At 41.8% G+C, this 21,813-nt stretch overlaps 2 protein-coding genes across 2 annotated transcripts; one reads left to right on the forward strand and one right to left on the reverse strand.

Annotated features, from left to right (window-relative positions):
• Window positions 1-358: 358 nt before the first annotated feature.
• On the forward strand, window positions 359-3,707 carry LOC108255385 (macrophage mannose receptor 1). Its single transcript, XM_017451324.3, has 5 exons — window positions 359-597; window positions 1,087-1,479; window positions 1,917-2,249; window positions 2,345-2,439; window positions 2,623-3,707. Exons 1-5 carry the CDS (start codon window positions 561-563, stop codon window positions 2,755-2,757), a joined length of 993 nt encoding a protein of 330 aa, XP_017306813.1. The 5' UTR covers window positions 359-560; the 3' UTR covers window positions 2,758-3,707.
• A 3,335-nt stretch (window positions 3,708-7,042) lies between these two features.
• Window positions 7,043-21,006, reverse strand: LOC108255820 (protein HIRA). The gene is made up of 25 exons (XM_017452077.3): window positions 20,753-21,006; window positions 20,049-20,111; window positions 19,595-19,705; window positions 19,420-19,510; window positions 19,111-19,205; window positions 18,912-19,007; window positions 18,649-18,809; window positions 18,046-18,213; window positions 17,482-17,595; window positions 16,106-16,176; window positions 15,888-15,993; window positions 15,592-15,795; window positions 14,947-15,032; window positions 13,303-13,494; window positions 13,013-13,162; window positions 11,981-12,203; window positions 10,349-10,447; window positions 10,124-10,272; window positions 9,851-10,012; window positions 9,435-9,493; window positions 9,205-9,307; window positions 8,596-8,718; window positions 8,322-8,485; window positions 7,893-7,981; window positions 7,043-7,497 (listed from the first exon to the last, which is right to left on the reverse strand). Exons 1-25 carry the CDS (start codon window positions 20,787-20,789, stop codon window positions 7,381-7,383), a joined length of 3,033 nt encoding a protein of 1,010 aa, XP_017307566.2. The 5' UTR covers window positions 20,790-21,006; the 3' UTR covers window positions 7,043-7,380.
• Window positions 21,007-21,813: the final 807 nt, after the last annotated feature.

Genomic DNA, 21,813 nt, shown 5'->3' on the forward strand with positions numbered 1-21,813 from the left:
AGATTAATAAACAGAACAGAAATGAAGCAGAAATGCTGTAACGTGAACATGTAAAAACAGTTTATGTTGCTTTGAGCTTTAATCCAATGCAGTGTTAGATTTGTATGAGTCCTGATGCAGTAAATAAAAATAAAACTCAGCAGAGTTTTACATCTTTACAAACCTGTCCTGATGCAGCAGTTGAAGCTGTATCCATGGAAACCGTTCAGGCTGATGACCCCCTTCAATTTCCATTCCACCTACACGTCATCAGTGCTCATTTTCATCCACTTTGAGTAGCGTTCGTCATTCCTGAAAGGAAAGTATGGAAATTAGGACAAGTTGTCTACATAAGGCTTTGCAACTAGTACAGGTATTGTACAGCTGGATTACTGGAAACACCAGAAAAAACATTAAAGCCACTGCACTGATCGTTTTCCTTCTGCACATTGTAGGTACACTTCTTTCCTACCACTTGCTACCCTAAGACTACGAAGTCTTAATGGAGCCACTTTTTGATCAGGACTGGTGAGGGAATACAGAATTTTTTTTTTTTTTTTTTTTTATAGGACGCAACAGCAATGAAGCAGCGTCTGTTCGTACTCCTATTTCTCACAGGTGAGAGAAAATGTTTATCAGACACCTAGTGCATAGAAAGAATATTTAAACACGTAAAAAATGCCTACTTTCTTGTCGATTGAATGAAAAAGTACTTGACAATTTAATGAACATTCTTGATGAACCTGTGCAGTCAGCGTGAGCGGTGGTTTAAAATACTGATGTAATGGATCGTTTCATCTGTTTTACAGAAAAGAGGCATTTGGTAGCTTTTGTTCAGTTGCAGTGGTGGACGTACTGTATGATACTGGACACATCTATTAGCATGAATTATAACATCAGGAACTTTAATATTAAATTGAATCTAGAATATAGCTGAACTGCACCACTGCTGGTAGATAGTTGCAGAGTTGGGCTCTTTAGGGCGTTTTAGAAAAAAATATCGTCCACACCAAAAAATATCAAATAGCAAAATTATCCGAAGGAACTTCATTTCCTGTCGCAGATATAGTTCTGTATAAAATGTTTTTTAAAATATCTTCTCCACAGGATTCGTACCCTGCCTCGAGTCTGTTAACAGTCAGTACTTTCTGATCCTGGAGGAGAAAACATGGACTGACGCTCAGGCTTACTGCAGAGCCAACTACGATGACCTGGCTACCATCGCAGGGTGGTCTGACCTCGACAAAATTAAAGCTGAAGCACAGGCACATAAGTTCATTTCTTATGCTTGGATTGGATTATATACTAACACTAGTGCCTGGCGCTGGTCACTTGGAAACCAGTCACTAGGAAATATGACAGACTGGTATACGTATCCGCCGAATAGCGAATACAACGAGCCGAACAACGCAAACGGACATGAAGAGTGCTGTGCTTTCAATCCACTGGGATGGTTTGATCGATCATGTGGGGAACAATTTGGCTTTGTGTGCTTTGACAGTGAGTAAGAATTTACTTTTTCATTTATGTTTTGTCAGAAGAAAAGGTTGCCTTTTGAAACAATAAACCTTGGTGTGACAAAGTTTCATAAACTTTTCCATTTGGTGCAGTGCTGTGGAAATCTGTGTCCATTTTCCAATGTCTGAAAATCCCACAATTCTTTTCAACACAGTTATAAAGATCAAAAATATTTGGGGGCTTTTCCCAAAAAAGTCACAAAATACATTAGTGTAAGTAAAGAGTAAAGAGTATAAGCCACACCTTTTTAGCACTACTGCTGACTTTACACAGACTCTGTGGTTCAGCCGTCCATATTAATCCAGTACAGAAAAATGTAATGGATTTTATCCTGCTGACTTTTTACCTTTTCCATATAGATACCAATACATCTGAAAATTCAAGAAGTGTTAATCAATATTTTTTTTTTATTTTCACAGACCAAAAAAAGGGCACTGGCAAGTACATTTACTATTCTACTCCTCTAACCTGGAATGCTGCTCAGAGCTACTGTAGGCAATATCACACAGACCTGACCAGCTCAAGAGACGCAACTGAAAACTCCATCATAATGAACACAATTCCTCAGAACAATTCTTTTAATTGGTTTGGCCTGTTCAGAAACAGCTGGATGTGGTCAGATGGGAACAACTCAACCTTCATGGTTTGGGCACAGCATCAACCCAAAGGGAATGAAAACTGTGTTAATATACGAAATAGTAGAGGCTATAATTCTCCATGCTCAGATGTTCTCCCTTTTTTCTGTCACGCAGGTGATTTAAAGCTGTATTAAGTATCATATTTTGACTAATTTCATTTGCTTTTAGAAAGTAATTTTAATTGTATGTGTACGTGCACATTTCTGCAGTTGCGTATCCAAGAAAACGACAAATCATCAGGATGAAGGTTCGATCCGATCAGGACGTGAATAATCCTGCAGTGCTGTTGGCCATCTTACAAAAAGTGAGTCTCATCCTCCATAATTAAACTGTTTTTCAATCTTCATTAAGCTGTGACACACACACACACACACACAGACAGTATTATAATTGTGATCTGATTTTATGTAGCATTTCTACACATCCCACTTGAGATTAGTGTCTATCCTGTATTATTTATCAATAAAAATCTTAATCTGTTCTTCAGATCCAGCAGAAAATGAACGATCATGGGATTGCCAACACCACGCTGAAATGGAGAGAGACATTAGATGGAGAGGTCTTTCACAAGGAGAAAGAAAATACTACAACATCAAGAACAAACACAACATGTGACCTCTAAGCTTTTAACCATGAGATTACGTACTTCTGTGGTGTGTTAGACATGTTAGTGAAAGTGATGGGTTCAAAAGGTGTAGGTCATTACTAAAGGAACGTTTCAGTGAAAGATCTCATTCATATTATTTTCTCTAATGTAGTCAATCAGCTAAGACATGTTTGGTGCCTCAGCAATTTTATAATTTTCATACTGCAACACTTATGATGGCTCTGCCGCTAATTAGCTCACAGTTTGGAAATCTAAAAGAGCATTGATAACATGGTGTGGGTGATGTGGTTTGAGGGACCTGAGAGTGTGAGGCAAGATCTAAAAGTCTTTGCAAGTCTGATAGACTTAGTTTTTTTTTCTTCTTTTTTTCAGGATTGCTCTGCTAAAGAGAAGGAGCCTGTAGATATCAACTTTACTTTTTGTTGCAAAGCTTTAAATATAGACCTTTTTAAATTAATTAATCAATGAATTTGTCATAGGTGTCAACAGATGGTAAAAACAGAATTTCATTAAAGAAATATAAACAATTTCAGAATCATGTCTGACCCAGAGCAGGATTATGATTTTTACTGTACAGTTTGGGGATTAAAAAAAAATAAAAAATCAGTCTCTCACAAACACAAGTTGAACTTGACCCATAGTGCACATTTGACAATATATTTGAGCTATAATCTATCACATATGTAATATATAAGTGTTCCTGTAATGTAGCTGTACATTTCTAGCGCATGTCTAACCAACAGCAGTTTCAAACTCATATGCAGAGATTTACTTGCATGCTTTCTCAACTTGTGCTTTCGTAAGAGGTTTAATACAGCGATAATTCAATACAAGTCTCCCAGCACTTAACGAGAGTCTGACTTCCTCTAGAATTTTTTTTTTTTTAAGTCAATTCTAATTTATGTTGCACCTTTAAGGTTTTCATTTGACTCACACTACACTAATAAAACTGAACTTAATTGTGAGAGTGTGTTTAACAGTGGACATTATATAGATGTGACAGGATATAGATGCTAAGTGTATGAATTTATCTCTAATGAGCAGCCAGAGGCGACGGTGGTGAGGAAAAACTCCCTGAGACGATATGAGAAAGAAACCAGACTCAGAAGGGAACCCGTCGTCATCTGGGTGACACCGGATAGTGTGATTATAAATAAATACACCCTTCTATAAATGTGCTAATACTACATGATCAAATAGTGCAGTTGTGTAAGCAGGAAATTCATACCCAGAAGCTTCAGTACAGAACAGTTCGTAGCAATTGTAATAATAATAAAAAACTTTATTTTATAGAGCACCTTTAAAGCAGTTTCTCAAAGCGCTGTACACAAAATAAGCAGTACACAGAGAAAAAAAAATTATAAAAATTAAAAAGAACAACAATAATAATAATAATAATAATAATAATAATAAAAAGAAGAAAAAAGTAGTCTGCAAGTTTAAAGAAGTGTGTCTTGAGTTGAGCTTTAAAAATGCCAAAGGTCTGAGCTTCCCTGAGTTCAGGAGGAAGAGAGTTCCACAGGGAGGGAGCAGAGACAGAAAAAGCCCCTGTCACTCATCGATTTTAAGCATGTTTGTGGAACAGTTGACAAATTACGCTGTGAGGAGCGCAGTCTGACATTTGGGGTGTAAGGAATTAATAACGCAGATAAGTACTGAGGAGCCAAGCCACGTAATGCCTTGTATGTCAACATCATGATCTTAAAATGGACACGGAACCTGACCGGGAGCCAGTGTAAGGACTCCAGAACAGGAGTAATATAATCACATTTCCTGATCCCAGTCAGGATCCTGGCAGCAGACTTTTGTACGTATTGGAGTTTATTGAGTGTGGATTTAGAAACTCTGACTAAAACGGCGCAACAGTAATCCAACCGAGTGACAACAAATGAGTTTATTAGCTTTTCAGCTACAGAGAAGTTCAGCATGGGGCACAGTCTAGCTATATTTCTGAGGTGAAAAAAGGATGCTTTAACAGTGTTCTGAACAAAAGAATCAAATGTGAGGCTGGTATCAAAAATTACTCCAAGGTTCTTTTACTTTGAGTGTCTAGAACAGAGCCATCAACAAACAGAGAAAGTGGACCAGCTTTGAGAATTTGCTGACGGGAGCCTATAAGCATAACATCGGTTAACCCGCTGTTCAGGCACAGAAAATTATTATTCATCCATGTTTTTATCTCAGAAATACATTCAGAAAGAAAACAAACATCAAGGTTTTCACCAGATTTTGAGTGAATGTAGATTTGGGTATCGTCAGCATAAAAGTGATCATGTAGGCTGAGTGATCGCAGCAGACCTGTTCACATCAGTCCAAAGGTCAACAATTTAATCATATGTAAGTCTCAGTAAAATTGATGAAGGGAATCTTTTGAAAACAAACTGATTTGCATTTGCATTTCCCTTTCAAGAAGAATTTCAAATTATTCAAATGTCCCTGTAGTGGCAGGACTTATTTGTTTGTGCTGAGAGACAGGAGACCAAAGTCTGCAGCTGCAGTTTCAAAACAACTAATTAAAAGCTATTTGAAATTATTCTAACAAGTTCAGTGGAATATACTGCATATAGTATATGGTCACAAACCTCGGCCCTTAAATCAGTGGCCATTCAGGTCTCTTTGTAGTGTACATGTACTGACTGTAGAGCCTTCTGTTCTGAAACTTTTGTCAGCCTTACACTTTCAACACTCCTGCCCTGCTGTTCGCCGTGTAGGTGGTCAGTTCAACACTGTTGATCCACTTGCACATGCTTCTCACACACATACACGAAATCATATCTGCATCACTGGTGCTCCCTGTACACTAATAGGCAGGGGTAGAGGGGTGCCAATACTTTGAACAGTGCAACAGATGGGCTACAGTCAGTGAATGTACACCTACATTGTGACCTTTATAGAGGTGGAGCTCATAATTTACTGGCAAATATATGTTTCAAATGATCATGAATCGGGTCTTTACTGTAGTTAATGTAGATTAATTATTGCACATCAACAAACATTTCACATTTAAAAGAATGACACTATAAAGGATGCAATTATTTAATGGCTTTATGTAAACAACACTGATTACCTTATCAAATTATAGTGTACTGCATTAACATATCAAGTACATCAAGTCACATCAATCACAAGACTCTCCTGTAAGTCCACACTTGTAATTAAAGTCACTGTGTGGCAAAGGTTTGTTTCTTACCTGTAGAGTCGGTCATATCAGTTGACTTGGAAAAGATCCACATCTGCTCCACAAAGAATCTCTACTAGAGTCCCACAAAAAACAGTCCTCTTCTGTTCTCCCGCTCTACCCGCTCTCTCAGCGAGGTCGTATCCTCTATTCCCGCTCTCTCCCAGCGAGGTCGTATCCTCTATTCCCGCTCTCTCTCAGCGAGGTCACATCCTCTATTCCCACTCTCTCTCTCAGCGAGGTTGTATCCTCTATTCCCGCTCTCTCTCTCAGCGAGGTCGTATCCTCTATACCCGCTCTCTCTACTGGCTTCATGTAGCATCAGATTTAAAACACTGATGCTCACCTACAAATTTAAAATGAATCAGCACCCACTTACCTTAAGGCACTTATCACACCCCACTCTTTCCACAGAGGCTCCCTATTTGGCATGGCTCAACACCACCCACCATCCCTCGAGGCAAAAGGAACACATGCACCAAGACTCTTCTCTGTCCTGCTCCCAGGTGGTGAACAAACTTCCTCTGCATGAGGAACTGGCTTTCTTCAAACCAACACTGAAGACTCACTTTTCACTAAGCACTTGAACAAGCACTAAAAAAAAAAACACTCTACTAACTAGCTGTGTTAACTTAATATTCTTAACTCCTGACCTATCTGTACTAACATGATGAAATGTTTTAATAAAGTCTGGGTATAGATTCTAAGCTATTAAACGTGACAATCTGCTGCTTATTGTTAATACTGGTAACTGTGCTACTGTATTTTCACTAGATCTCAGTGCCACTTTTGACACTGGATCTTTTTTGAGCACCTGGAGAACATGGTGGGCTTTTAGGGGGTCATGCTGGACTGGTTTAAATCCTGTCGTAATTCACAGAACTAAAGACTATAGAATAGACGTTCCCCTAACTACAAGATTCTTATCTACGATATCAAAAGACACACTGAGTTTGAGCAACACGTGGACACACAAACCTGAGCAGAGGCCAGCATGCAGTCATTTACTACTTTAACCAGTGCAGAAAAATCCTGATAGATTTCTCTCTCTCTCTCTCTCTCTCTCTCTCACACACACACACACACACACACACACACACACACACACACACACACACACACTAGAATTAATCAACTGTTTATTTTTTCTAAATTCATTTTTTTTGTCTGTTGATTCATTTTATACAAAAAGAGAAAGTGTTTACAAACATGTACAATACAAAAACTGGGTTAGAGCAGAGCTTCAAGCTGTCCATCATCAGTCCTGTACACAAACACACTGTCTCACCCTCTGTCTCAGACACCAGTCTTTCCACATTCAGGCTACAATTAAGATACAGAAAGAGACAGAGTGGGTGAGACAGCTCTGCTACTCCTATAGAGTTCATCCCTTCACACTCAGACCGTCACTAATTAGAGAGGCGGGACAATGCAGAGTGGGTGGGGCCACAGGTACAGTGCTATTTGGGGCGGAGTAGATCCAGTTGGTCCTGATACTCAGTGAAGAGACGCTGAAATCGCAGATTCTGTCCCACCACGGGCAGCACGTCCATCAGCAGATCTCTCTTCCTCAAACCCTGAACACACACACACACACACACACACACACACACGTTATGATAGGAGATGGTCTCCTGTGTGTGTTAAGTGATATAACACGTTATGACATTTAACATGTGATTATTATCGTCCCTTAAAAAATGGGGGACCATAAATGAAAGTGCTGTAATTCCTGCATCTGATTTGGATGTAAATTCTGTTAAATTAAAGCTTAAAGTCTGGACTCATGTTCACTGTTTAATGTAATCTCCAGTACACTGTGACTGACATAAAATGATAAGTTTGTCACTATCCAAATATTTATGGACCTGACTGTATTTAGATTTTATTTAGAACTTCATGTCCTTACAGGAGAACTATTCTTGTCTTTAACCACACGGTGGCGCCGTTTCTCTTCCTCTAATAAACTTACCAGCACTGTGGACTCCCATGCACTGCTGCTGGATTTATGCACTGGCCCCAGTAAATCCTTACAGAGTTCCCTCAACCGCTGCTCATAACCTGCAGACAGACAGATAAAGACTTCTTGTTGACATGTTGTGCATTTATTATCTCTCCATCACGCCATCATCCCTCCTGCCATCCTTCTATACTGTTTCTATATTCAAACTCTTCCCTTCATCTGTCCCTCATCCCTCTCCCAGACTTTCCTGTATCCTCCCTACATAATCATCTGTTCATCCTCCACATTTCCTTTATCCTCTCTCCACCATACATTCACCCCTCTTTATCAACATCTGTCATTATTTCCCTCCAATCATCCCTCTTCCATCATTCTCCATCATCTCTGTCTTTCTCAGAGAATCTCCCAGAATCCCTCCCTCCATCCTTCGTTCCTCACCCTCGTTAACAAGGAAGCGGGCGTAGATGAGCAGCCAGTGTCTGTACTCATTAGCGGAGTGGAGGATGAAAGCGGAGGAGAGCTGATTCTCCAGGAAGGACAGAGTCATCACCTGCTGAACGTGATGCGGCGTGGACAAGAGACGAGACGCTAACCGTCCCGCACTGAGAGACACAGATAAACAGAGACATACAGCCGGGTTAGAAGAGGGTAACATAAACCGTCCAATCACAGAGCTCGTCAGCAGATCGCTGGTCGATCAGAATGCTCGTACCTCAGGTTCCGTCCCTGAGTGGTGGCGAGAGGTCCGGTGCAGCCCAGTGCATCATTGGAACTAACACAACTACTGAAATCGGCACACTGTACCAGAGAGTCCTGCTTATCCACGATCAGATTCCTGACATATAGACAGAGAATGAGTGAGACACAGAGACACACACACACACGCACACAGTCCACTTTATTAGGAACACCTGTACACCTGCATCCAGTTACCAAATCAGCCAATCAGGAAAAGTTTTTTTGTTTTTCGCACCATTCTGTGTAAACTCTAGAGACTGCTGTGTGTGAAAATCTCAGGAAATCAACAGTTTCTGAAATACTTACACCAGCCTATCTGGAACCAACAAGCACGGTTAAAGTCACACCTTAGAGATCAGACTTTTTCTTCATTCTGATGTTTGATGTGAACATTAACTGAAGCTCTTGACCTGTATCTGCAGGAGTTTGTGTGTTGTGCTGCTGCCACATGATTGGCTGATTTGATAACTGCATTCAGGTGTACATGTGTTCCTAATAAAGTGGACGGTGAGTGAGTGTATATAATGTGTATAAATATACAACAGCTCTGTCTCCAGCAAGTCACTGTGTGCATGTCTCTCACCACGTCTCCATAGCAGAGCTGAAGCAGTAAGACCGGCCGTTAGACAGAGTTACTACAGGAACACCATGTTCTGTTAACATGGAGGACATTACTGTATCAGAACCTGGGAGACAGAGAGACAGATGAGTGTTAGGCAGATGCAAAGACCATGAGACAGATACAGTTAGAGACAGACAGGAAGGTGAGAAAGAGAAAGGGGTCAGAATTGTCCTATATGTGAAGGAGTTCACCTGATAAAAGACAGTTCAGAGATTCATTTTTGACCAGCGCTACTTGCTTCTGAACATCCCTGGAAAAAAAAAAAAAACACACACACACACACACACACACACACACACACACACACACACACACACACACTTTATTGTAAGTATAAAAACAAATATTTGCAAAAAACATTAAGGCTCCATCCAAATGCTCAAGATATTGACTACTTGGTGTTGTCACTAGAATGTTGGTCATTTTAAAGCTCCGTCTCAATTACACACACTGTTCTAGCAACACTTAACTTGGAGTGTGATTTTATTAGTGCTTGTCTTATCACACACTTTAAAAGTGTTTAGGACACATCCCATCAGTCCCAACCACACTCATTAATGTTAATATCAGTGCTGTGATGTCATGCAAAAGTAGGCAGAGCCAGTACCAGACAGACAGTGTGGCTGATGCAGTCAGTGCCATCACAAAGTGGGCGGAGCAGTGCAGAGCTGTGATTGGTGCAGAGAGCATAATTGGTGGGACAAGTCTCCGCCCACACGCAGAGAATACGGAGAGGGTCCGGTCCTCACACACCACGGCAACCACGTCGCTACAGAGACAGAGGACGAGAACATGTTAAGTGTTAAAACATCACAAATAATAGCAGAAGTGTGTGTGTGTGTGTGTGTGTGTGTGTGTGTGTGTGTGTGTGCGCGCGTACCTGCTGGCTGTTGCCACGACAATGCGGCTGGTCAGAACCAAGTTCCACTCCCGGCCGTTAGTTCTGAAGCGGAGCTGACTGATACAAGAACCAGCAACCACACACAACTCGTTGTCCACCTCCAGATACACAATGGGGTCTGAGCCCACCTATACATAATGTAGGACAGATTGAGACACTTACACACATGTAACTATCTCCAGTGTGTGTGTGAGTGTGTGTTACCTGTGTGCTGAATGATTTCTGTACTGCAGGTGTATGGAGTTGAATTGCTGCTACAGGAGCTGATACTCGTAATGTCTCCTTCTCCATTGGGACTGGAGTCTAAAACACACCCACACACACACACACACACACCCCTTACACATACTTCCAACAAAAGATATATTGATCCATTAACCTCCCTCTGTGAGAATGTACAATCATTTGTGTGTCACACCGCCCATGTTCCACCTGTGTATCAATGGTTCATTAACGTTTGCATGTTTAAGCCAGGTGTTGCTGTTGATGTAATTGAACAGTCCAGACAGGTGTTCATTGTAGAGGTAGGCTGCACCTTTTGCTATAACCTCAAGGAAGCCTTTATGACCAAGTTTATTACCAGTCCTGAATAACATCTCAGAACCTGGCTGTAGCTGCATACTTCTGTCCTTCATACACATCATCCTGGGTCATGTCTACAGGCTGGTCATTGGGTTCTTGTCCAAAAAGGAGAGTTAAACAGCTTGCTGAAATACTGTTCAGTCTCCGCTCTGAAACACACCGGACTTACTTCACACAAACTCTCAAAGTCACACCCTCCCCCACCTCAGACTCTCAGGCCATGTTTCAGTCTTGCTAACAGCAGCTTACGCATGTCTCCACAACCAAGCTAAACCCAGACACAAAACAGATCAGACAGCAGTACCTCTGCACTCCAGGATTGCTTTGATTGAACAGAATGGAGTATCTTCAGCTTCAGAAGCAGCCTCCAAAAGGTCATCTCACCAGTATAAATGAAGATGCAGCTACAGTGACTGACTGCATCAACAAGTGCCTTGACGATGTCACAAAAACCATCACCACACATGCCAAACAGAAGCTATGGTTTATAGCTGAGGTCCACAAACTGCTGAAAACCCGAGAGCAAGAGATGAAGCAGCACTCAGAATGCTAAGGACTTCCTGCGGTATCAGGCTGTGAAAACACAGCCACAAAAAGTAACTCAACAGCCACATTAAAACCACCAGAGATGTGTGGCGCAAGGTCGCAAGGTATCTAGGGAATCATGGACAACAAGACTCCGTCAAACCCAAACCGTTCCACAGAGAGTGCACTCTCGCATGTTGTTCATCTTGCAGTAACCCACCTTGACAAGAAGTATACAGACATCAGAATGCTGTTCATAGACTGCATTTCAGCATTCAACACAATTTTCCTGAAAATTTGCTGAAAATCTGTATCATCCAGGGCTGTGTGCAGCCTGCTGATGTCCACGCTACTGACCCACGACTGCACTGCCAGATCCAGTTCAAACCACATCGTTAAGTAATGCTCTTGTAGCTGAATGATCACTAATCCCCACAAACACGCCCAAAAATCTATTGGAACACGTTATAACAGCAAATTGGAATAAATCTAGGACATATTGGTGTGATGGACAGGGGTGCACATACTTTTGGCCATTTAGGGTATGGCGAAGGTGCTGCTATTTGTACCCTTGATAATCTTGATGCATTACATTTTTTACTGTATGATGGTGTCATTTCTGCTCTCTAAATTTCTTATTTATATATTATCATCTATTACTGTGGGGATATAAATATATTATTTAAAAATCATGCGTCGGTGTGTGTGTGTTTACACGGCTGCATGTACCTGTGTGTACAACTGGGGTACACTCATCATCATCTTGGTGTCCTTCCTGGGTCGTCCCTTTTTCCGTTTCTCCACCACTTCTGCTCCGTCCATGTCGTTCCTGCGCTTGGCCAGAGGAGGCGCTGCCTTCTGCACCACCTTATCCTCACTGTCACTGCTCGAGTCTTCTCTAGGCTTAAAGTCCTTCTGTCCTTCAGTCCTTCCACAGCTGCCATCCTTCAACCTGCAGAGAGAGAGAGAGAGAGAAGGAAGAGAGAGGGAAAGAGAGAGGGAAAGAGAGAAAGAGAGCAAGAGAGAGAGACAGAGAGAGAGAGACAGAGAGAGAGAGAGAGAGAATGGTTTCACTCGATGTGATTTCAGCAGTGTGTTTGCAGACGGTTCCTCATGACGCTGGAGGAGATCCTGTAGAATAAAGAGCTGGAGGAGATCCTGTAGAATAAAGAGCTGGAGGAGATCCTGTAGAATAAAGTGTGTGTGAGTTCTAGAACAGAGTGTGTGATAGCATGTTACTCCGTGTCAGATTATACAGCGAAGATCCTCCAACGATGGAGCTGTGATTAAACATCATCACTACCTTCTGCTCATGTCATCAACCATCCTGAAATCAGGAAACACACATGTTCTCCACAGTGAGCTGGAGGAGCTGTTTCCTCCACGTTTCTCCATCATCGCTACCGTATCTGTAGCTGTGCCACGAGTTTGCTGTTGTCTGATGGGTGGATTTTAGACAAGTATCGTAGCAGCAGTGCTCACACCCTGATAACACTGGGACATGGTGACACATTCAGAGTTTCACTTTATTTCCTCTTTATATTTTCTGAAGTGAGTAGAATGTGGATCACAAGCAACAAAAAGTGAACTAAATACAGAATTTTATTGCAAAGAAATCTAAATATTCAAATTTGAAGGCCACATTTCTCAGCCTTAACACACGCGCACACACACACACACACACACACTTTCCTGACACACGCGAAATGAAAAACACATTAGAGCACCTTTATAAAGATAAAAGAGCAGGAATATCGTTACCTTTCTACAGGTGCAGTGCTTACACCGGCAGGTGAACTGCTGACCCCCGGTGTGACCTTTGACCTCTCAGTGAAGCGCGAGTCCAGGGCCCTCATCGGCTCAATCTTGGAGGCTGCAGTGAGCAGCAGAGGAGACTTCAGTGGGTTAGAGCTGAAGGATGACCAGAGAGAGAGAGAGAGAGAGAGAGACCGGAAGTGAGACAGATTACAATTAACAGGAAACCAGAATATTACCATGGGAGGATGGAACACATTATTGGGTCTTTAATGTAGCAGGTCAGGAGCACAAACCTGTCCTTGTTGTCAGCGGTGCTCTTGGATTGGGACAAGGCCGCTGCTTCCTGAGTGGGTTTGGTTTGGGACGGAGCCGGTGGGTCATGTGCGACTCTCAGACTGAGCGAAGTGTTCGAGTCGGATGACAACTGAGTGACCGACGAGCCGGGCAGGATGGGTACACTGTTAAACAGAGCGGGGGAGAAGTCCCTGTATACACACACACACACACACACACCTTAACCAGTTGAAGACAGTTTAATTCCCTCATTATATTTATTCGGTGTGTTTGTGTATTGTGGGTGTTCAGATCACTGGTTTATTTGTCACATGCACATTCATAGCTGGTACAACTGTACAGACAATATAACGACGGGTGTAGCAGTACAGGGGTTTAGGGTAAGGGGGAGTGCAAGACATCACACATGAGCATAGAGAAAAAAAATATTTAAATGAAATAAAATACATTACATACAAAAACTACATATACAAATATACACTATATGGCCAAAAGTATGTGGACAGTCCTGCTAATTACTGATTCCAGGTCTTAAAAAGGCACTGCCATAGGATGCCATTTTTGACAGATCATGCTTATGAAATGTGACATTTCTGCCCTGCTAGCTCTGCTCCTGGCAACTGTAAGTGCTATTATTGTGAAATGGAAGCATCTAAGAGCAACAACAGTGCAGCCACATAGCAGTAGACCCTGCAAACTCAGCGCGAGACACAGAGTGCTGAAGCGTGTAAAAATGGCCTATCCCCTGTTGCTCACTGCAGGGTGCACCAGGCGCTTCATCGATAGGTTTCATGGCAGTCTGATGGACGAATCTGGGTTTGGTAGATATCAGGAGAACATTAACTGTGGGAATACATAGTGGTATATAATGGTCTGAGGCCATTTTTTCAGGGTTTGGGCTCTGACCTCAACCCCACTGAACACCTTTGAGATGAACTGGAACACCAACTCCTCACACAAAATCAGTGCCTGACCTCACTAATGATCTCCAATGAAGAGTGGAGATTATTTACATTTAGGGAATTTGGCAGACCCTTATCCAGAGTGACTTACACTTGTCTCAATGCTACGGCTGTTTCAGCAGCTGAGGGTTTAGGGCTTTGCTCAAGGCTCCAGCAGGGGCAGCGCTGGCATTTGAACTACCACTTTCCCCATTATAACAACAAAGGGGACTAAATCTTGAATGGGACGTTCATATGGGCGTGATGGTCAGGTGTCCACAAACATTTGGCTATATAGTGTATGGTGAAGGTGCTGCTACTTATACATTTTAAAATGTTGACATGGTCCATGTTTAACTGTATGGTGGCGTAATTTTATGCAGTCTGAAATTCTATTATTTATCCACAAACCTTTGGTTATATAGTGTGTGTTAGTGTGTTGAGGGGAGGCTGGTCATCAGTAGTTCAGGATTCTGATGGCTTGGGAGAAGAATATCCTCCTTAGCCTCTCAGTCCTGGCCATGTGGTTATGGAGGTGCGGGCCATTGCGAGCAACTTGGGGTTCAGTGTCTTGCCCATGCACACTTTGGCATGTGGGCCAGGGACCGACCTGCCAACCCTACGATTAGTGGACAACCCGCTCTACCACCTGAAACACAGCCCCCTCAAGGTGTTTTGCAGGGGTGTGTGTGTGTGTGTTACCCAGTGTCCAGTTGTGCGATACACAGTGGAGTGATTCTCCTCCGCCCGTCTGCGGTTCTCGTCTCCACCTGTTTCTTCAGCAGGTTCTGGAACAGTTTTAAGTCATCTTCAGTTAAACTTCAGCATTAAACACATGCTTGAGTCTCCACTAAAATTTAAACATTACTATTAATACTATACTATAATAATACTACAAAAAATAATAAAAAACCTAAATGACATTTATACAGCACTTGAAAACGGTAAGAAAATAAAATAAAATTCAGTAAAAACATTAACTAATTAACTAACTCTAGTTACACACAGACTGTTAGCTACAGTAATGTGACCATGGCAATGTCTGTTAATTTACAAACACAAACATGCCCTTAAAGTGTCACAATGACAGCATTGTGTGCATTATTACATCAGTGCACACGTGCCACGCCCATTCTCAAAACATACATAAGCCCCTCCCCATCTTTTTCAAGTGATAACTGCTTTACTGGTACCATGTGTGTATGTTTGTGTATAATATATATATATATATATATATATATATATATATATATATATATATATATATATATATATATATATATATATATATAAAGTGTGTGTGTATCAAGTATATAGTTTGTATGTAGCATGTGTACATGTAGGTACCTTCCTGATGTCCTCCAGTGATTCGCCGTTCACCACACTGCTCAGTTTAGGGAGCGGGGTTTCTGTGCTGGACCCCAGGGTTCCACTGGGGGTTCGGGTGTCCTGCTGGTACTTCAGCATCTCGGGGTTCTCGATGATGGTGGAGGAGAGCGTTTCCATGGTGATGGCCAAGCTCTTGCCGTACATCTTCTGGTGAATAGCATTCTGGAAAAAAAAAAACAGTGGTCAGGGGTCTTGAAATGAACCCTCTGTGTGTGTGTGTGTGTGTGTGTGTGTGTGTGTGTGTGTGGTTATACCTTCTCCTCTTCATTGAGTGGATCTCCAAGTTCATCCTGAGAGAAATCTAGAAAGGCCACAGTGCCATCCATCGAACACACCAACAACCCCAAACCATTCAATGTCCTACACACACACACACACACACACACACACACACACACACACACACACATTACACACAGGGAGAAGGGAAGGGTGGGGGGGGGAGAAAAAAAAAAATAATAGAGATTCTCACCAGGTGATGTCCATGATGGATTTGTCAAACAGGTCATGAATGACCACCAGAGGGCGCTTCAGAGAAGTCAGCTACACATGCATGCGAGCACACACACACGCACACACACACGCACACACACACACACACACACACACACACACACACACACACACACACACACACACACACACACAAACACAGAGAGAGAGAGAGAGAGAGAGAGAACGAGAACTTGTAATGCACAATGCACTGCAGGGGTGTGTATAGAACAGGAGGCATGGGTAAAGAGGAGTAAGTAGGGAACAGGAAGTAGGGAACTACACATTAGGTTTGTGAGATTGTGTGCAATATAACACCGTTGTGACCCCGAACTAGTGCAGTAGGACCCGTGGCATGGGAGAGGTGTCGGCTGCAGTTAGGCTGAGAAAGGAGAGTAAGGGGGCGTGGCCAGGCACACGTTACATGCGGCATGTACATAGAGTAAGAAAAATACTGGTCAGGTGATCACATTCTTTTGTGATCAAAGCGTGATCAGGGCCTGATCCACCACTACCAAAACGGGAACCGTCTGCACTTAACCAAATTCCTAAAAGCCAAATTATAACAGGAGCTCTGCAGTAGTTTTCAGACGACACCAGCCCCACGACTCCGAGATCTACAGTGCCGGAGAAACAGCCTGTGGAATTCAGTGCGACTTTGGAGCTCCGTTTCTGGCTAAAACGACACCTCAGTGCTACCAGGGCACGTATTATGTTCCAGTTGATCGGTTTCAAAGTCCCCCAATTAGGGTTAGAGGTCACGTCCACGTCACATCAATAAAGCGGAAAAAAATACCGGAAAGGAGTGAAGCAGGGAGATCGCTGTAGCTGTAGTCACCAGCATTAATTACTCATTAACAAGTCATAAATAAACAATGAGTACACACCTGTTACTGAGCTCATTAAAAAATGGAAATAAAATTAAATAAACTGCACATGCTCTGTGGTGAACAGCAGCAGAGAGAATTCCCGTATGAATAAATCGCCCTGATAAACCCCTCATGTTCACGGCTTTATCTGTTCGATGAACACGGGGAAACTACGATTCATCAGTAAAAGTGTTTTGTTGCTCTGCTCAGGAGCAAACAGCAGGTCATTAAACATCATCTAGGATACAGAATATGAGAAAAGGAAACACGTATTACATAATAAACATTTAAATCATTCAACTTCACGATATTTGGAGGAGATTCTTCATACAATCATCAGTCATCCCAGGCTTACTACACATGCGTAAACAGTGACATGTCAATATTTGTACCAGTGTATGTGTGTGTGTGTGTGTGTGTGTGTGTGTGTGTGTGTGGTGTGTGTGTGTGTGTGTGTGTGCACGTGCAGGGTGGAAGGTCACATTACCCAGACAGAGAGCGAGCGGTCTTTACTGCCCACAGCACAACAGCAGTACGGATTAGTGGGTTTGGATGAGCTGCCATTCCTCGGTTTCTTCTTGAAGATCTTAGGGTTAAACTTCTACACACACACACACACTTCAATTTACTAAGTAAGGTGCTTATGTTAAATAATGTTAAGTAACCTTATTGGTCCTTATTGAGTTTAGACAGATTCAGCAGAAACGTTATATAAAACATGACACTGTGACTTTGTTGAAGTGGAAATAGAACAAACAAATAAACAAACTTCGATAGACCTACTTGTTCATAGGGTTTTTTGTTTTTTTATAACTGAAGAAAATACAATAAATAAATAAATAAATACTGATGATTGTTCACCTGCCCTTCTGTCTCATTACTGAAATCACATGGGCATTTACTGTCAAATAACTGCACACCTCAGAACATCTCTCAGCCAATCAGCTGCCAGCGCTGGGGTATAATTAAAATGTACATTTACATTTATTCACTCAGAAAACTCTTTTATCCAAAGCGACTTACAAAATGAAAGCGTTTAATCGTTCCTCACCACTACAGTCACGGCTTTCCGATGTCCCACAAAGTCCATGTTGGTTTTCCAGCCGTCACGCTCGATGATCTGCGCCGTCGGACCAGAGTTATTCATCGCATGAGCCGAAACCAAGTACTGACCATCAGGAGACCAGCTGAGACGCAGAACGTGAGTGGTTCCTCCACACTGAACACAGAGAGGACAGGTTCTCCAATCAGTAATGTTGGACAATTTAATCTGTGTAACAATGTTACTCTGTGCTCCAGCGAATAACACGAGAAGAACAACAGTGAGAGCACACAGACACTAACTCAAATCTTCTGTACTCAATTAATTCTCACCCTGCTGCTGGAGCACTGAGTACTGAAAGCCAAACACTACACAGTGAGTACTAAGTACTGAACAGTGGGTACTAAACAGTAGATACTGAGTACTGACCACTGAGTGCAGAGTACTGAACACGGAACAGTGTGTCGTGCTCTAACTCACCAAATCAGCTAATGAGGGATTTCCCAGGTGAGGAAGCAGAGAAAGGATCTGAGCAGGAAACCAGTGGGATGAAGAGGTGGTTCCTGTCTAAACTCTCTGTGTGTGTGTGTGTGTGTGTGTGTGTGTGTACACCTCAGTGAAGGGTTTAGTGATGTTGGCCTCCAGCTGCCAATCGATGGTCCTCCACACTTTCAGGCTGCGATCATCTGCCTGAGACGCCACATATTTCCCTACAGGATCCCAGGATAATCCCTTCACCAGGCCCGAGTGACCCGAGAGAGAGGTCACCATCTCTACCGACACAAGCACACACACACACACACAGTTACACTAGTGCCCTAACACCCTACATCAGCTCCACCAGCACCCTACCCAGTACCCTACCCCTCACTGACCTGGGAACTTGCGTGCGTTCCAGATGACGATGGTATTGTCGACACTGCAGGAGGCAAGCCACACGTCATGAGGAGACCAGGCCACATCCATCACATCTGAAACACACACTCAATACTTATGCACAGAACTAAATATTGTCAGTCAAAATTAAATTGATAATGTACAAATACACACACACACACACACACACACACACACCTCCTGTGTGGTTCCTCAGGATGGTAAAACACCTCCACTGCTCCACATTGGCCAGTTTACTGCTCGAGCCAAACACTGTACTCGGGCCTATAAACCTGAAAAACACACACCACTGAAATGTTAGTGTGTATAGTTTGTTTGTGTAATGTTTCTAAATACATACATACATATACATTATATATATATATACACATATACACATACATATACACACACATATATACATATACACATATATACATATATACACATATATATGTATATGTGTGTGTGTATGAGAGAGAGAGAGAGAGAGAGAGAGAGACTCACGCTGCTTTCTTCCACACCATGACCAGTTTGTCGTCTCCACCCGAGGCCAGATACAGTCCGTTATTGGACCATCGCACACAGTTTACACATGCTGCAACACACACACAGACATTATTCATCTGTACCGAACACACGCATGCATGCAAGCGCACACACACACACAGTTTGTCTGTACCCAAGTGGTTGTCCATCTGACACAGTAACTTGGGAACGTTCTCGTTTTTCTCATCCTCCTCTCGCAGAACTGGAGCCATGTTCCAGATCACCACCTTCCCAGAATCCTCTCCTGTCAATCACAGACACACACACACAGTAAACACTGTACAGAGGGACAAGACACAATACTAGCACCCAAACTAGGGCAGTGATGGCTCATTACTTCATGTTCGCTATTGTTATGATTATCATTATTATTATTATTGTTATTATTAGTGTTATTTTTTTGCTGCAGTGGCTCCTCCCCATTCAGATAACAGATAAATTAATGAATGAGTGATAAATGATTAAATATAGATTAAATATTTCCATAAAGCTGCCTTGTGACAATGTTCATTGTTAAAAACTATAAAAATAATATTAATTTGAATTTAATTAAATAAATAACTGAACGTGAGTGCTCAGGGTTTTACCTTGGCCGCCGGTGGCAAACTTCGTTCCGTCTGGATGAATATCGACTGAAAATATTGGCTTTCCTGCAAAAACAGGATGTTTATTTATTAAGCTCAGATCCTCTATCATTACAGTGGGGGGGGGGGGGGGGGGGGGCAAGCGAGCTGACAGTAAGGAAAGAGAGAGAGAAAAGGAAGGAAAGAAATAGATTGTAGGAAAGAGAGAGCAAGACAGATCAAAGGAAGGAGAGAAGGAGATTAAAGGGGAAAGAGAGAGAGAGAGAGAATATCACTGCTGACCTTCACTCACATTAACCCTCTCTGCCTCGTTATCAGTGTTAAATATCTTTATTTTATATTTATTCTCACTACAGAACTTACTCCTGCAGAATAAACACCAGCCACGCAACTCACATTAAACACCAAATCTTTAGACATTATCGCGCGGTGTATTTAATAAAAAAATAAATAAATAAATAAAACACTTAAAAGTGTAAATATGTATTTACTACAAACGATGGAAATTGTGGCGCATGCGCATTGCCAGGCGAGCGCAAAAACACACTACGTGACGTAATGCGGCGGTTAAACCAGTTATCACGGTATTAATGAGTGTGTTTATGTCTAATGTGCGTGATGGTGCCGGGTGAGGTGTGTTTTAGTTTGTGATTAGTGCTTAATAAGCGGGATGAGTGTTTTAAACAGTAATTTAAAGATGATGTTACCATTGTGCGCCACCCAGCTCGGTTTGAGCAGCTTCATCTCCAGCCGCGAGCTTTTGACTTTCTCAGTCCTCTCCTGGTAATAAAGAGTGAAGATCCGCGACACTACACCGCGGTAAACTCTCTGCTTTCCCCCTTCAGTCCCGCGGATCCGACATTCAATCAAATTCCATCTTTATCGCTTTCAGTTTTTGAAAGAAAAACCGCCGCAGCAGCATCCACAGGAACACCGGAAGTGGGTCCGTCTCATCCCAACGAACCCGGAAACAGATACGAAACATTCGTTCCGCCAGCGGTTTTATTCCCTGCTCTGTTTTTATGTCATTTTACAGAAAATAACATTTATGATTATATGATAAATATGTTTATAGAAAATGTTGTATTTCAAAATAAATAATAAATTCCACATACATATTGTCGTGGAAAATCTCTTTAGACAAAAATCAAAACAACTCAAAATCAATGCGTTTAAGTTTAATCACACTTCTGACGTCTCGCCACAATTATTTTTCTTTCTTCATATCTTATCTATAATTGTGGAGCAAGTTCAGCCAGCTTATTTCTTTAAAAAAGTTTTTATTTTACTGATTTACGTCATGGATTTTAACAATACATCTTAAGAAACCACAATCCGATCAAAGATACAGATTTAAATATACAGAATACAGACTCTGTGTCCTTTAGCAGGTACAGAGTCTTCACTGAGAAATAACAGAGCAAGCCTAGAGGAAAAGGATCAACATTCTAACAGAGAAATGTGTGCTCAGTGATTTCACAAGTCACACCAGCTCGACCTACTTTCATTTTAGTTTCTTTGATTAATATACTGATTACTCTCTCATACCTTATACATTGTTCACACTCACACATGATTGGATTCCACTTTGATTACTTAAAATATACCATGTACTTAACGACATACCATAAATCTGTAAAATAGTGACGAGGTTCCACGAGTTTTTACCTTCATACTCTTCTACACATTATTCTGCTGAACATTAAGGTGTGTAATGTGAGGTAGAGTTGTGATATTACTGTAAATAAATTAAATCAAACCGATTTCA

This window comes from Ictalurus punctatus, chromosome 22 (assembly GCF_001660625.3).
Source record: "Ictalurus punctatus breed USDA103 chromosome 22, Coco_2.0, whole genome shotgun sequence".
Lineage (NCBI taxonomy): Eukaryota > Metazoa > Chordata > Actinopteri > Siluriformes > Ictaluridae > Ictalurus > Ictalurus punctatus.